General features: G+C 33.1%; 1 protein-coding gene across 9 annotated transcripts in view; it reads right to left on the bottom strand.

The window, feature by feature from the left end:
• The window catches only part of hth (Meis homeobox homothorax), a 1,486,930-nt gene that overhangs the window by 646,025 nt on the left and 823,179 nt on the right, over nucleotides 1-17,726 (bottom strand). For 6 of the 9 annotated variants that reach the window (XM_069816537.1, XM_069816531.1, XM_069816538.1 and 3 more), the window contains exon 9: nucleotides 572-694. In XM_069816537.1, the coding sequence (XP_069672638.1) occupies nucleotides 572-694 (123 nt within the window). The remainder of the gene's footprint in view (nucleotides 1-571; nucleotides 695-17,726) is intronic. The other 3 variants (XM_069816539.1, XM_069816535.1, XM_069816533.1) reach the window with 1 other exon arrangement.

Genomic DNA, 17,726 nt, shown 5'->3' on the forward strand with positions numbered 1-17,726 from the left:
TTCGTCTACCAAAATAGATCGGACACATGTCGTTTATCTTAGGCCTAAGCTTAAGAAAGAATTTCGATTGAGTATGTAATCGTGGTGTTATTTTTATAATAAAAACTGACATATTTTAGTAAAAATAATCATAACAAGAAATTACGGAGAAACTACAGACCATGGTACTAGCAACATATTTCCATAAATATAATGGAATATAGCCTAGTTACTTGCACAATTACAATAAGTACTTCATTTTCATATTTCGTTCACGACTGTATTATATTAATCCTGATTTGTACCGAGAGAAGAAAGGGGAATTTACATTCTTTTGAAGGTGATATGAATAAGAAGTCATAACTAAATCATCCATATCCACAACAGCTGTAGTCCACTAAATTATTGACTCCATCACGTATATATTGATAATGTATTAACAAATTAAGCAATGCGACTACAAGCTTAGCATTATTATGTGAACTGAGTGTAAGTAATCAAAGTCTTAGAAATTGCTTTGTTGTTTCTTGTCCGCTGTGGTGAGATCCTCCGTGACGTACACTGTGACAATGAAGAAGCCTGTGAGACGTACCATTGTACTCACCGGGGCTGCCCAGGAAGACGGAGGAGTACAGCACTCCCCGGCGGGCGTCGTTCGCCGCCGCCCGTGCGTCCGCCGGCGATGGCCATTCCCGCCGCGTCGGGCACCACTTGCCTGCGAAACAAATGAACAGCGCCTTAGCACATTGAATCAACCACAGTACGGGTACAGGCTTGTGAACCATCGATATTATCAGCCTCAGTATGATGACATGTCGGAATTTAAGCAATATAATATTGCGAAGGGATTATAAGGGAGAAATAACAATGAGATTAGAGTAACAGGAAGAGATTTTAAGGAAAGAATAACAATGAGATTGGAGTAATAATTTGATGAGATTGGAGTAATAATTGGACGAGACTGTAAGAGAGAAATAACGATGAGATTGGAGTAATAATTGGATGAGATTGTAAAGGAGAAATAACGATGAGATTGGAGTAATAACTGGATGAGATTGTAAGGGAGAAATAACGATGAGATTGTAGTAATAATTGGATGAGATTGTAAAGGAGAAATAACGATGAGATTGGAGTAATAATTGGATGAGATTGTAAGGGAGAAATAACGATGAGATTGGAGTAATAATTCGATGAGATTGTAAGGGAGAAATAACGATGAGATTGGAGTAATAATTGGATGAGATTGTAAGGGAGAAATAACGATGAGATTGGAGTAATAATTGGATAAGATTGTAAGGGAGAAATAATGATGAGATTGGAGTAATAATTGGATGAGATTGTAAGGGAGAAATAACGATGAGATTGTAGTAATAATTGGATGAGATTGTAAGGGAGAAATAATGATGAGATTGGAGTAATAATTGGATGAGATTGTAAGGGAGAAATAACGATGATATTGTAGTAATATTTGGATGAGATTGTAAGGGAGAAATAACGATGAGATTGGAGTAATAATTGGATGAGATTGTAAGGGAGAAATAACGATAAGGTTGAAGTAATAATTGGATGAGATTGGAGTAATAATGGGTTGAGATTTTAAGTGACAAATAACATGATATTGAAATAATAATGGAATAAGGTTGTAAGGAAGAAATAATGTTAAATAACGGAATGACTTGTAAGGGGGAAATAATAAGTAATAATGGGATTAAACTGTAAAGGAGAAATAGAGTACATGAGACCTGAGAGAAATAAAGAGTAATAATGGAATGAGATTTAAAGGAAAAATAACAATGATCTTAAAGTAATAATGGATCAGATTTTAAGGGAGAAATAATGATGATATTGGAATAATAATTAGATGAGATTGGAAAGGAGAAATAACGACGAGATTGGAGTAATAACTGCATGAGATTTGAAGGAAAAAATAACGATGAGATTGGAGTAATAATTAGATGAGATGGAAAGGTGAAATAACGATGAGATTGGAGTAATTATTGAATGAGATTTGAAGGAAAAAATAACGATGAGATTGAAGTAATAATTATATCAGTTTGAAAGGGAGAAATAACGATGAGATTGGAGTAATAATTGAATGAGATTTGAAAGAAAAAATAACGATGAAATGGCGTAATAATGAGATGAATTTGGAAGGGAGAAGTAACGATGAGATTGGACTAATAATTGGAAGAAATAATAATGATATTAAAATAATAATGGAAAGGGAGAAATAACAATGATATTGAATTAATAATGGGATGAAGTTAAAGGATTAACGATGAGACTGAAGCAATCAGGAGATGAAATTTGAAAGAAGTAACAATGAGATTGAAGCAGTATTAATATGAGAATGAAAAGGAGAAGTAAGAGTAATAATTACGATGAGACTGGAAAGGAAAAAAAAAAGAAGTAAGATTGGAGTAATTTAGAAATAAGATTCGCAGGGGAAGATATAGTGAGAATGGAGTATTGGTGAGATTACAACCTCTGAAATAGACCCACGAAATTAAAATTATTCTACGAGTTATTAAAAGTGAGATTCGCACTGTTCGATGACTGAACAAATAGTTATAGAACAAAAGATAAAGAATTAAGATACATGAATAAAATAGGATATATTCACCTTAAATGAGAGAATATAAAGTAAAAGCACATTTTAAGAGTTTATCTACAAAATAATGATTAATTACAGATCCAGACGACAGTGAGGTATCAGAAAGCCTTTGACTATATGAGAGGATCAATTGAAGGTGTGAGAATGATATAGTCGTAAGCCACACAAAGAAAATTTTACAGGAGAGCGTATTAAAGGTTTAAAGTCCAATGCTATTAGGTGCGGTATCATTTCTTCGGTGTGTATTTATGTCATTTCTTGAGTAATTTTTATAATATTTTGCTATTAGCTTTCCCATACATGTAAGAAATGAACTAGCAGAAAAATAATTTTGGTTAAAAGTGTGGCTTTGGACTATCTCATTCCCACCCCTTCAAGTGTTTAATTGGGGCTTCCAACACTCTTACACAGTAACCAGATATTTGATTTTTAAAATATCTCTATCCAGCTGAAGATGTTGACGAGAAAGCAGTCAAAGCACAACGGCATTTCTAATACAAACATTTAGAGCCAACAGTTTACAAATCACGCTGCTCTCTCTACATATGGCGCTTTCAATTAATTACTGGAGAGCTTTCGTGTTCGTTGTCGCTTTGTTCGAACATTTTTTGTGATCAGTAAGTGTGTTCTTGTATTTTGTTTTCCTCTGTGGTTACTACATACTAATTAGCCAGTTGTAAATCGGTCATCTACTGTGAGGACTTTTTAAAAAGTTTCCCACAGAACGTCTTAAAGAAACGTCACTTTCATGTTCCGTTTCTTTTATTGTAATTGAATCTCACAGATGTGCGATTGCCGTATAAAAGTATCATTACCGTGGGCGGGTCGACGTTCACTTGTCCTCACGTCTTTTGAAAGACGTTGGACGACCATAACCGGCTATTATTCCGTTATCAAACATATGCCGGCGATAACCAACAACATCAGGTTTGTCGTCTGTATGCAGAATGTTTATATAAAACATGTTTCAAATATAAAATAAAAATATTTTTCTGACCAACCTCCTCGCGTCTTCGCTAGCGTGTAGTTTTGTCTTGGGAACGATATAATATTTTGTCTGTCATAAAAACGTAACTTATTATTGATGATGAAGCAAGCGACTTATACCAGCAGAGGTCTAGGAGGTATACAAAGAAATGTAATGGCCACTAAAACCTGTAATCAAAATAAAGAAAATCTTTTCCTTTCCCTTCACCCATAATAATCATATTATGCCCTCTTTACACAGACCTCAATAACGATCCGTGTGACGACACGGAAAATTTATGGCTTTTTAACTCGCAATTTCTCGAAAGAGGTTGATGATATATGGTGGGAAAAAACAATAAAACAGAAAATATTGTACTAGCAGTTCCGTGAGAGATGGGAGAGTTTATTAACCAATCAACGTGGTTGCTTTCAACCAACGTGAAGTACTCAGTTGCTATTTATAAGTTGCTTGTACAGAGACAATGGTTTTAGTAGCCAACTTGGATAATAACCTTTTCTTCCCTTTAGCGGAATTTCTTATTTTTAGCACATTCAAGTTACTCCTCTCGTAAACTTTCTTTCTAAAGATGTCAGGAAACAATAAACATTAAAATTAATATAGTTAATTATTATCAACTGCAAAACTGAACCCTGGAAATGGTAGCCTATAGGACAATAGGTCTATAGCCTTAAAGTTATTCACATAATGAATGGTCCATGAAATAAAAAAGTGGTGATCCTTATTCGAGGGACATCGTGAACAAATTAAGAAAAATTACATAAAATCCTCTAATTAGTAATCGACGTGCTTCTGGACTTGTATTGTATTTTGTTCCGACAAAGCTATTCTCAGTTAAAAATATTAGATGTCGAATATTCAATATGAATGATATGATCAATAAATAATCACCATCGCATGAGTAAAAAAACCAAATAATGATCTTATTACAATACGAAAAGGAATATATTATTTCATTTTACAGAGTCGAAAAGTTTAACTGCTGCTGGTATGAAACATGGCTTCAATTATCGTTCAAAATTATATAGGTCCTAATAATTTCATTTCTCAATACCCTGATTTAGATAGTAAACCTTAAGTACGATGAAATTTTAACTTCAAAATCAATTACATTATTAAGAAAAATTGGCGGTAGATAATCAATTGCCAATTATTAATTTGATTTGCTCATTAGTATTATTTACAAATTATTTCAATTGTAATTACTCATTTTATATATTGTTTTAATTTATAGTATTTTGTTTCAATTACTTAATTTATTGTTTACTTTTCTTTTTTTCTCGAGTATATCTATACTGCAATATTGAACTCTCGAACACGAGTGTTGCTCAAACGAGATTGAATTTATTTGAAACTATTTAATAGTATTGTTTGTAATATTTCAATGTTGATTGTCAAATATTGTGTAAATTATATTAATATGTATTAATATTAAATATAAGGATTTTTAACTTTTGTTACAATATTTTTCCTTATATTGCCTATTATGTGAGTACATGCACTTATTATCATAATTTTCTCTTTTTGTGTATGTACCTAAAAACATGTTTATCATGGATATGCTCTATACTTCACTATATTTTTATTATTATTGTCTCATATTTCTACACACTGTAAAATTATGTCTCACGCATTTTCACTCACTATTTACATTTTACTATTTTTTTCTACATGTTATATATGTCTCACATTTCTATTGACTTATTGTTTCCATTGTAGGCCTACTATGATTATCTCTTTCAAATTGCACAGTGTTATAGCTGCAGAAATATTAAAACTTCTAGTTTTTTTTCACCGTGTTATAGATGTAGAAACATACAAACTTCCAGTTTCTTCATGTGTTATAGATGCAGAAACATACAAACTTCTAGTTTCTTCATGTGTTATAGATGCAGAAACATACAAACTTCTAGTTTCTTCATGTGTTATAGATGCAGAAACATAGAAACTTCTAGTTTCTTCATGTGTTATAGATGTAGAAACATACAAACTTCTAGTTTCTTCATGTGTTATAGATGTAGAAACATACAAACTTCTAGTTTCTTCATGTGTTATAGATGCAGAAACATACAAACTTCCAGTTTTTTCATCGTATTATAGATCGTAGTTTTACTCCTAGTTGAATGTTAGAGAAGACCCTATGGCCTTAACTCTGCCAGATTAAATAAAACCATTATTATTATTATTACTGTATTATTATTATTATTATTACTATTGTTATCATCATCAACATCAATATTATTTAAATTAAATTAAATTAAATTAAATTAAAAGGAACTAAATGCTAGTAACTGAAAAGAAAACAAAAGAATACACGTTTGCCTCCTGAATTTATCATCATTTGTGGTGCCAAAATACGGTAATGAGAATTAACTATTATTATTACACCAAGAAAATTGTAATTATTATTTGTTAAAATTTAATTGTAACGTAAAAGCAATAATTCAAGTCTTAAATAAATATGAAAATATGAAATATCTTCCTAATCTAGCTTGCTGTCCTCTTATCTGAATGATAGCAATATACTGTAACTTAATCGTTGTAAAGATTATTTTTAACTTTACGGTTATGAACTGACATGGTAGTTAGGAAATCAAAAGAATCAAGAGACATGATAGCAATGTTTCTATTTTCATTACTCAATAAAAAGAGCACAGATTTATTTCATGACAATGAAGCAAGCTAACTGATGCTATCTTCTTTAGTTCATGAATATAGTCACTTATACGAGTATGTCTTCTCAACCAAGACTTCCAGAGATTTTGGTCGAGAAAATGACGAAGGAAAATTGTTAACTTAAAAATTGAATTCAATAAAAAAAATAAAAACACAGTATATTTCTCGTTCAAACCACTCATTACAAATGAAATGGTTGATTAGCTGTCTTGTCATTTATTTAAATTCTCTAGAGTATAATACAACCTACTTAAAAGTGTAAATACGTAAATACGAGGAGCTACTAAGTTACTAATAAGCCTACATAATTGAAATAGCTTATAGACGTCAATAGACAATCCGAACTTCAAGCTATTGTACTTTATGCATTAACAAAGTGAAGAAACAAATTTCAAAAGCTTCATTAAAAATTCTGCAGTAGAAAGATTCATCCCCGGAACGACAATGCATCAGGCTGGAATCCTTCTCCGTATAGTTACACTTCCAACCCTGCTCCGTACCTATCGTAACCCTCAATGCCATCAACCTGAAAACAAGTTTCACGCCCCCACCCTCAGCGTTTCATCATCCCTGCGGATACTGCTATCCCGAGATCACCCTTACTCGAAACAGCCATTTTCTCGCCTGAGATGTCTCGTACGTGAGCCATTATACATCATTTCCTGGCTGAGAACGGAAAAATAACGCTAAGATTACATCCTAAAGAAATAATGGTCTCCAGACTCATTTTAACACCCAATTCATTTGCAAAAGCTGTAAACGATCTTCAGGAAAGGGGAGAGCTAAAACAGAGAGAGAGAGAGGGGGGAGAGAGAGACTTTTCTCAAAGTATAAAGAAAACATAAGCCCAAAACCATACGTAGATAAAGCTCTTTTTACGTTAAAAGATAATTTAAGATTTTTACTAAGATATTAACCGAAACTAAAATAACACATGGCTATTACCTAGTTATCTAAATTAAAACTCGTAAAAATGTCAAAATTAGTTCAGGAACCCATTCATTCACTTTTAAATAATCAACCAATATTAATTTCTAACCCATCCCGATTAGCAAAAAGTAAAATATACATGTTTTTAAATATATAGCCAAGAATATAGATCGGGTACAAAGATTTCGATGGCATAAAGAAAGTAATAAATAAATAGCGTCATGGCAAGATTATCACGGTATTCAACGTAGTGTAAGATTTTTTAACTGTACTATAGATGAATAACATTTAAATTTTCGATTACTGCACTCTGTTATAGAACAAAAACATAAAAACTTTCAATTTTTCCATCGAGTTATAGATGCAGAAACATACAATTTCCTCTCTTTCCACAGTATTATTGATGCAGTAACATACAAACTTCTTTATTTTGAACAGTAACATGTTACAGATGCAGGAGCATACAAACTTTCAGTTTTGTACCGTGTTATAGATCCAAAAACATAGAACCTACAGCTTTTGCACTGTGTTACAGATGCAGAAACATACAAACTTCCTTTTTTTTTTTTGCATAATGTTACAGACGCAGAAATATACTAATTTTCTGCTTTTGCACCGTGTTATAGGTGCGAAAACATAATAAATTTCCAGTTTTTTGCACCATGTTATAGATGCGATAATATACAAGCTTCTAGTTTTTGCACCGTGTTAGGCCTATAGATGAGGAAACATATAAACTTCCAGTTTTTGCACCATGTTACAGATGCGGTAATATAAAAGCTTCCAGTTTTTTCACCGTGTTATAGATGCGGAAACATAATTATGTTTAAACTGTATCAATAACACTGTGCAAAAACTGAAAGTTTGTATATTTCTGCATCTATAACACTGTGCAAAAATTGAAAGTTTGTATGTTTCTGCATCTATAACAAGGTGTAAAAACTGAAAGTTTATATTTTTCTGCATCTATAACACGGTTCAAAAACTGGAAGTTTGTATGTTTCTGCATCTATGACATGGTGAAAAAACTAGAAGTTTGTATGTTTCTGTAACTATAACACAATTCAAAAGCTGGAAGTTTGTATGTTTCTACATCTATAACACGGTGCAAAACAGAAAGTTTGTATGTTTCTACAGCTATAACACGGATGTTCGTATGTATAGGCCCAGTCATTGAAGGTGAAGAAAATATTTTTATTCTAAAGCAGTGAGAATACCTTATGTTAGGTTTACTATCAAAATGATCTGGTGATGTGGAAGTTACCCTTGTCAAAGCTAGCTCCAACAAGGGTATGGAAACCTGTGACAAACTTATCCTAAATAAGAATTTTCATTACTTACATAGAGAACGAGTGACATGGTAACAAGTATTTCGATATCAAGGCAATGACATTGAATGACGTCACTTATATTTCAAACGCTTCAGAGTGTTGTAAACATCTAATTTCATTGAGAATGAAGTACTTGTAAAGTGGAAAGTGTGTGCGATGGTATCCAAGCAATGATAATTACAGATTTATGCCGATAGAATCAAGAGCTGCAAATTATGGTTACGACCACACTGCGATTCTTTCTCATAGGTGAAATTTAAATTCTACTGATAACACATCGTTAAATATATTACGAAGTGGTAACATGATTTTAACAATATCGCATATCCGCAGAGTCGTTTTTATGATTTCGAGTTCAGTTTCTTGTTACAAGCCAATTATTTCTATTTATTTCAATTTAACGTTTGAAATACAGAGTGGACCATATTGATGGGAAACATTTCAAATGCATAGGCGTATTTATAAGCATGGAAGAAACACATATAACTTTTCGTTCTGAAAAGAAATTTAGAAAAGGACAAAACTAAAATTCTTTCAATCATGTATTATCATAATACACTGCTCTCTTAGATTGATTGAGCATATTAGGCATTAAATCAATGGCTTTCCCAAAACACACTATGAAATGTTTCATATAAAATATAATAGGCTACAGCAAAATTGTATTGAACATTTTTGTTTGAAATGTCTCAAAGAACAACCCTCTTGAAATTAATGACAATTACTTACAATTCATCCTGTATAATTAATTATTGATTACCATAATAAATAATACCTTATGTGATATTAACGAAGGGGAGATATGACTACATAAACTGCTTATGAATTTAAAGTAATCTGACAGAGTCTGAAACTTGATCCGCTTGGCCAGAAGTCACAGGCAGCTCTTTCTATTGCAGGTACCTCCACAACGAGCTGCAGAGTGATTTACATACAAGTTTAATAGGCTGCCCGTTCTGTTCTTTGCATTACAATAAATGTTACCACTCTGTTACACCGTTTTAAAATTGTTTCGAGTTTCCTCACACTTGACTTTCGTATAAATAAGAACGTGCCCTTTATCTTAATTAATCGTCTTATCTAACACCATGCTCAACTACTCAATTAACTCAAATGAAGAGACACTATCTGATAACATGCGAGCTTCAGGAATTTAACAACAAAAGTGTATTAATCGATACGTTTCAATTTTATAGACGAAATAGCATTTGTAATTAACAATCACCACGACGTCCGTCTGTGACCACAGATCGGAAAGGTAATTTCGAGTTGGCCATGCAAGTCCCAAGTTTGTGGTCAGTATGGCAGCTGCTGCAGCAGCCACCACAAACAATGCCCAGCCTTGATTTACGGGTCGAGACGCGCCTGCCGGCCCGAGTGTGCAGTCCAGTCCGGTCAGCCGGACGCCAGGGTCAGGGGGCAGGAGAAGAGAGAACGCAACTTGGGGAGAACGACCAATGAAAACACTCTACGGGGGTGGGGCCTCTTTCTTGCATCTTGTCGGAGAGGAGGGAGACTGACTGGACCATTCTCGGAGCCAGGGGTCACAAGTCAAATTATGGCTGAACTGGATAGACTTGAATGCGTGAGTAAGACACAAACCCCGGGGCCAGGATTTAAACACGGAAATAATATACAAGTAAACTACACGCATTTGGAAAGAGTCTACTGCTGTAGTGGTGCATACCCTTGTAGGTTGCTTACGTAATTATTTTATTAAAAATGAAAGGTTGATATAAATACAAAACCCTTTTATTAAGTCGACTGACCTTGAATACAGATTGCACGATCGAAAATGTACCACAACGTATAAGATAACTTGTAAAATAAATTATTTTTTTTTGTCATATTTCACAGATGCCAAGCCCAAAACAGAGACAATGGACACCGTATAGTCTGGATCGCATTAACAGTCGCGATTTATGATTCTGTTCTTGCAATTTCAAGAAAGTGGAGAATTACGGAAAACATTATTCACTTTTGTAATCAGAAGCATTTTTTTAAGCATCCAGGCTATGTGAATTTATTGAAGATGTACATTACATAGGCCTGTATATATTTAAAATGTATAGTTTGCACCCAAAAGAGCAAATATTTGTTCTTGAGACAGTTACAATTACATAATATAATACTAAGGACTATAAGTTAAGACGTGATATAATTAAAATTTATGTTTCTGCATCTATAACACGGTGGAAAAACTAGAAGTTTCTATGTTTCTTTATCTATAACACGGTGCAAAAACTGGAAGTTTGCATGTTTCTGCATTTATAACACGGTGTAAAAACTGGAAGTTTCTATGTTTCTTTATCTATAACACGGTGCAAAAACTGGAAGTTTGCATGTTTCTGCATTTATAACACGGTGTAAAAACTGGAAGTTTCTATGTTTCTTTATCTATAACACGGTGCAAAAACTGGAAGTTTGCATGTTTCTGCATTTATAACACGGTGTAAAAACTGGAAGTTTCTATGTTTCTTTATCTATAACACGGTGCAAAAACTGGAAGTTTGTATGTTTCTGCATTTATAACACGGTGTAAAAACTGGAAGTTTCTATGTTTCTTTATCTATAACACGGTGCAAAAAATGGAAGTTTCTATGTTTCTTTATCTATAACACGGTGCAAAAACTGGAAGTTTGCATGTTTCTGCATTTATAACACGGTGTAAAAACTGGAAGTTTCTATGTTTCTTTATCTATAACACGGTGCAAAAACTGGAAGTTTGCATGTTTCTGCATTTATAACACGGTGTAAAAACTGGAAGTTTCTATGTTTCTTTATCTATAACACGGTGCAAAAACTGGAAGTTTGTATGTTTCTGCATTTATAACACGGTGTAAAAACTGGAAGTTTCTATGTTTCTTTATCTATAACACGGTGCAAAAACTGGAAGTTTGTAAGTTTCTACATCTATAATATGGTGTATAAAGTTTCACTAAAAAAACTAAAAAAAAAACTTGTTGAAAATAAAGAAAAAAAATAACCTATCTATACTAAAAAGAGAAAGAAAGAATAGTTTCAATTTAAAGAAATATAGGCCTAATATTCAGTTCTTTTACTGAAAATGTTATTATTTATGTTAAGACTTAGTTAAATATTAATTTATTTTAATGAACTGATTGTATAATCTTGGTCCATAATAGTAAGAATGAATTTTTCCCATATTTTCTATTGTAGACGTATTTCGGTTCAAATAAAAAAGGTAACATATTTCGCATATATGAAATGTTTCTATTTCATCATAGAATGAGATGTTAATATTGATAAGTGCGGAATGAATGTTCAACAAATAATTTAGCAGCAATTGAACAGCATAATGCACGTAAACAGAGCAAGCCTGGTCTTTGGTCTTAAAGAATGCATTGCGGTTTTAAGTTACAAAGGAATTAGCCTATATTTCTAAATCGTTGCTAGTAACTCCATCGGCTTTGATAAAGGTACTGCTTAAGTAAAACAATTTTAACATTTAAATTAATAAACCAAAATATGTAATTAATCATTAATGTGTGATGTATTCACTGTTAAAATAAATAATTTATGTTTTATTCATTTCCTTTTCTGAACACTGAAATATGCTACTTCTCAATCATTCATGTTACATTTTAACAACAGCAGACCCGGATTCAAATCCTGGTTGGGACAAGTTACCTGGTTGAGGTTCCTTCCAGGATTTTCCTTCAACCCATTAAGAGCAAATGCTGGGTTAACTTTTGGCGCTGGATCCTGGACTCATTTCGCCGGCATTATCACTTTCATCTCATTCAAACGCTAGATAACCACAGCAATTTATTGGTAAAGTGTCGTAAAATAACCAATTAAAAAAACAAAAGACAAACGGTTAATATCGAATTCTGACCTGTGATTGAAATTTCCGTTCTTTTGACCTTAAACCGAGCGGACTTCGCTTCTATTCTCGATGAAAGTTCAACTTTATCCTCCTCCCTTTTTATTTATGTTCATGTCATTTTGTTTTGTGTTTGTGTTTTGTTATCTCAAGCGGTGGTCTTGCACCATGCGACCACATGACCAGGTAGTCCTGAAACTTTTTAAATACCCTATATTCGTACAAAATCTCCACAATATTAGGGGCAAAATGTGTTAAATACAGTAGAACTTGGTTATAACGACATCCAAGGGACCTTGAAAATTATGTTGTTATAAAAGTGTGTCGTAGTAACCGAGATTCACATTATCAATCTAGAGAGGTGGAAAATGAAAAATAACAAACTTAATTAGACTTACTTTAGATTTATGTATTGACTTTTAAGACTACAATGGACAAAAATAAAATACACGTAGGCCTATAATTATAAATACAGTATTCTGTATTTAAAAAGTTTGTTCAGTACTCACCAAATTACTTTACTTAGAAGTGAAGTAATCAGTCATTTTACTCTGTTGTCTTCTACTTGCCCAATACACACTTTCTAGGGCTAAATTACGTTCTATATACATAATTTCAGTTGCAATTTCACTGCTTCCTTCCCTAGCTTCATAGAACATGTTCATAATTCTAATGACTTCTAAAGCGTCACTCACTTCTTTTAGTGCCCATACTGCATTAAAATGCGTGCACTTAGTGAAAACTTCCTGTCGAAACTGATCTAATACCGCATGAATTCGGGTAGGTTACAATGGGGTGGGGAATCCGCCTGCATTCCAGAGGTCTATGACAGAAGGAGACTGTAACGAAATTGTCAGGGTCAGATTTCAACAAAATATTTCTTAAAATACTTTGGTTCTTAGAAAATCTTATTCCAAACTGAGGTTGAAAGTGACGTTATATGCGAGGTAGACGTATATGCGTTTGTCGTATTAAGCAAGGTAGGAAAGCATATGTCTCATGGGGAATTAGTTGGGACCACAGAATATTTGACGTTATAGGCGAGGTGTCGGACAAAACGAGGTCGCTATAACCAAGTTCTACTGTACTTGAAAACGCAGAGGATGCAATGCAGTACAGATGCACGCCTATCCTTCTAAGAAATAAGACTGTCGGCTACATTCATGTTTTGTCCTTTGAACGGCTGGTAGAAGGAAAACATGTCGAGCGTTTAACCAATCAATAAAAATGAGTGTAACAGCACGATATACATTTCCAGGTGTGATTACAATCATTTCGTTTAATGCATGTTACTTATTCTGTGAAAGGAAAGCGTCGAATAGCAGCAGCAACATGTCTGATTGAAAATGTATAATCCGAAGGCTCTCTTTACTGGCAAAGGCGTACGCAGAGTTCATAAATGAATTGAATAAAGATATAAACGTAGATTCTGTCACATTTGTACTCTCAGGTTTGAATAAATTATGACTCTCAGTGTTGATATAAGTGGAAGTGATGTAATATTACAGAATTGGCAAACATGATGTATGTAAGGCCTCGTAATATAATTACAGCACACGAGGGGTGCACAAAATTTGATAGATTCACTGTACCTAGCTATGATCTTTAATTAGACAAATTTAGACTTTTCAGTTGTAACACAAAACAGGGTTATCCGCTGTTAGCATGTCTGACCGTGAACTAGCGGGCTAGGGTTCAAATCCTGGTTGATGAAAAGTTATCTGGTTGAGGTTTTTTCCGAAGTTTTCCCTCAACCAATTAAGAGCAAATGCAGGGTAATTTTCGGCGATGGATCCTTGACTGATCTCGCTAGCATTATCACCTTCATCTCACTCAGACGCTAGATAACCATAGCGGTTGAAAAAGCGTCGTAAAATAACCCACTAAAAAAACTGAAAACAGAAAACAATCAATGTAGAATTTATAGGACTGTTTAATTACGTAGCTAATGAGGCAAAAACGGTGTCTGTTTAATATGTATGATTTGTCAGCAATTTATTAAACTTATTTAAGTTTATAGGCTAAACTTACGTAAGAATAAGTTATAAGGTCATATTTGTTCTAGTTTTATTATATGGTGGTCTGAATGGTGTACAATAAAATATATATGACGATACATTCAAAGATGGTCAAAATAAAGTTATAAGCAGGAGAAAGAAGAAGATACAAATTCATTTCGATTTACAAATTTCACATGGGAATAAATGTTATTTTTTTTTTACAAATTTAGCCTAAACTTATATCTAAAATGACTATTTGTTCCGAGGTAAATCACACACCGAAATTCTACTCGGTGAATGATTAATAAAAACTCTGACAAGAAATTTATGGAAATACAATATGAACTTCTTTAACATTGTATTGTTATTTTATTTGATTTCGTGTATATGTAACCCATAGGCTACAGCCAATATTTCCATCACCACAGTGTGAAAAATCACGAGGTACATTAAGAGGGATAAGAGCTGAAATTTCAACGTTTTCGTCAAATTTATCAATTTTTTTTTCACTTTTATGCTTAAAATACTTTAATGTTCTTTCTTTAATAAAATATCATATATTTTGTTCTGCGACCATTTTTAAAGCCCATGCCTGGTAACAAATAGTGTCTGGCTAGCCTAAGTTCAGCACGCCTATACATGCTGCTACGTTTGCATGCTATTTTCTAGTTGCTTTTTTTTTTTAACATTTTCGTATGTATAAATGCTCGTTGCGTCAAAAAATTTTGTCGCATCGCCTTGAGGAACTTTCAGGATATAGTCATAAATGCATTAATAAATTAATTTACTATGGGTTTTAGTGTGTATTATATATTGCCAGTTTCTCACACGTTAAAATTACAAAAAAAAAAAAAAAATTGTAAAATGAAGCATTTAAAAATTTATTATTACTTTTTTTGTTTGCTATAAATATATTAATCATACAACAAAACTCGCAGCAATTCTTAACTGTCTAAATTTGTAATAACTACTGACCAAATTTCAGTCGAAAAATAAATAAAAATTGCTACACAAAGAGCATTAGGCTATTCATATGACGATACAAAAGAAATTAATAAATTAATGAAAACCTGAGAGAGAGAGAGAGAGAGAGAGAGGGGGGGTGTATTTAAAGAAAAATAAATCGCCCGGCCTTAATTAAGAATGACCACGATGATCCGGAAATCAATAGCAAATAATGATTTAAAGATGAATATTGTTGTAAAAATAAATTGTAATAATTAAACATTGTTAATATAAATCATAATATAGGCTAAAATCTCAAAAAAATAACTTTAAATTAAATTTATAAATAAAAAATTTTGGTAAAAATTAGCATAATATGACATAGGCCTATCCTTAATTAAGACCTTAAAAAATATAGAACTTGAAAATTTCTGCCCTAACCTCACTTAAATAGAGGATGAAGTAACGGACTGCGTAGAAAACCACGAGGCTTGAAATTCATGTAGACTTCTGTTTCCATAGTAACACGACTGAAGTCAGAGTAAAACTTTCATGACAAAAACGTAACGATTTTTGTCTTTTGTACCTCTAAGATATACGATTCATGTCGAAAAGCTTAATAAAAATCAGTACACTTTTATATTTAATTGGATTGTTGATCAAAGTTGCTGTCATAATGTGAAAAGCAGAGCAAAACAAAATAGGTCTAAGTCTTATAAAATAGAATCTTTTATTGTCATACTGTGGAGTGATGTGTGAAACTTAGGGTGTACCCAGTAAATGACAGTGAACACAGGTGTTGAGACTGCAAAGCTGAAAGTGATAACTGACAGTCGTGCAACTGACAAGACGGGGAGAAATAAAGCAACACAGGTACGCATACTTGTTAGACGGTAAAATATGGACGACAACAGCAGAGAGAAGGAAAATAGCAATAGACCGAGACGGAGAAAGTGATGTATTCGGGTTTGGTGACCCAGAGGAGTATGTGCTCCCCCCGTCTCCATCCACCCCATGTTTCTTCGGCTGCTCCTACTAGTATTTACCCAGTGGCCGACATCGGAGCATGGTCATTCTTCATCCAGATCTACTCCCCACCACCACCTTCTATCTCTGCGCCAAGTTCAGACCCACGACCTGCCTCAACTACGTAAATCAACCTTCCCTTCCTCCTCCTGCTGACGTAGTTAACTAATGGGAGTTCCCGTGGTCGTCGGCCATATATTTTAAACGCGTGCTTATGGTGTCATCTCCGCCCCCCTCCCAGCCAAAATATAATAGTCTTACACTATCGACTACGTCTGGTACTTGCCGATTTAACAGTTTTTATGCAGCCTTCTGGTGGAAAACAGCTGATGTCAACAAGAAAATAAAGAAATCAAGCCAACCGTAAAGTTAAAGAAGACTGAGATAAGGTAATCAGGGAAACTAGGCTGTGGCGACAAGAATAATGGACAAACCAATTAGTCTGCGGGCTAAAATGTGAGTGTTCGGCGTCAGAGACTAATGTCGCTCCTAATGTTATGTGGTCACTTCCTCATGTACAAAATTTATGGGATCTATGGTGTCGCCACAAAATACTAATCAATATTTTAATAAAACGATCCTTCTACTCTTCATCTTTCACCATCTCTGCAGCTCATCTCTGGAACTCTCTACCACAACATGTCAGAGACTGTCGGACATTGTCTAGTTTCAAAAATAAATTAAAATTGCACTTTTTGAATTAGAAGTTTTACAATGGTAGCATAACCTTTATGATCTTGCAATTCAGCCCCAATTTTCAGTTATAAGCCCTCTTCTCTGCCATAGCTTTGTAAAAATATAGACTATATATTTCTTTTTCCTTCCTTTCCCCTTTTTGTTCTCTTTATCAGCCGATGAATTTATTATCATAGCCTTTTTATCGTGAATTTTATTTAATTTTCGTATTTCTTTTCTTTTTTATTATTATTTTATTACATTCCATTTTGATATATTCTTCCTTACGTTTTTCCATATTAACCATTTGTACTAAATGAGTTGCTTTCACTATATTCCAATGTATTTTACTTTTTTTCTATTATGGTATTATTTTCATGTTGTTTAGTGTCGATTTTATCATGCTATTATTATTATTATTATTTTTTGTAATATATTAGTATTCTGTTATTTAACTTTTTGTTAAATTTTAACTGCTTGTATACTTTGTGACCTGATAGAGTGTAAGAGAAGGCCCTATGGCCTTAACTCTGCCAGTATAAATAAAGAATTATTATTACTATTATTATTATTATTATTATTATTATTATTATTATTATTATTATTAATTCCTCATGTTTGATAAAATATTTCTGCAATATTACTTGCGTGCTATTATAGTTATATTTATGTGGAAATATTCCCATTTATAATATATACAATTATAAACTTTCGT

This window comes from Periplaneta americana, chromosome 17 (genome assembly GCF_040183065.1).
Source record: "Periplaneta americana isolate PAMFEO1 chromosome 17, P.americana_PAMFEO1_priV1, whole genome shotgun sequence".
NCBI classification, from domain to species: Eukaryota; Metazoa; Arthropoda; class Insecta; order Blattodea; family Blattidae; genus Periplaneta; species Periplaneta americana.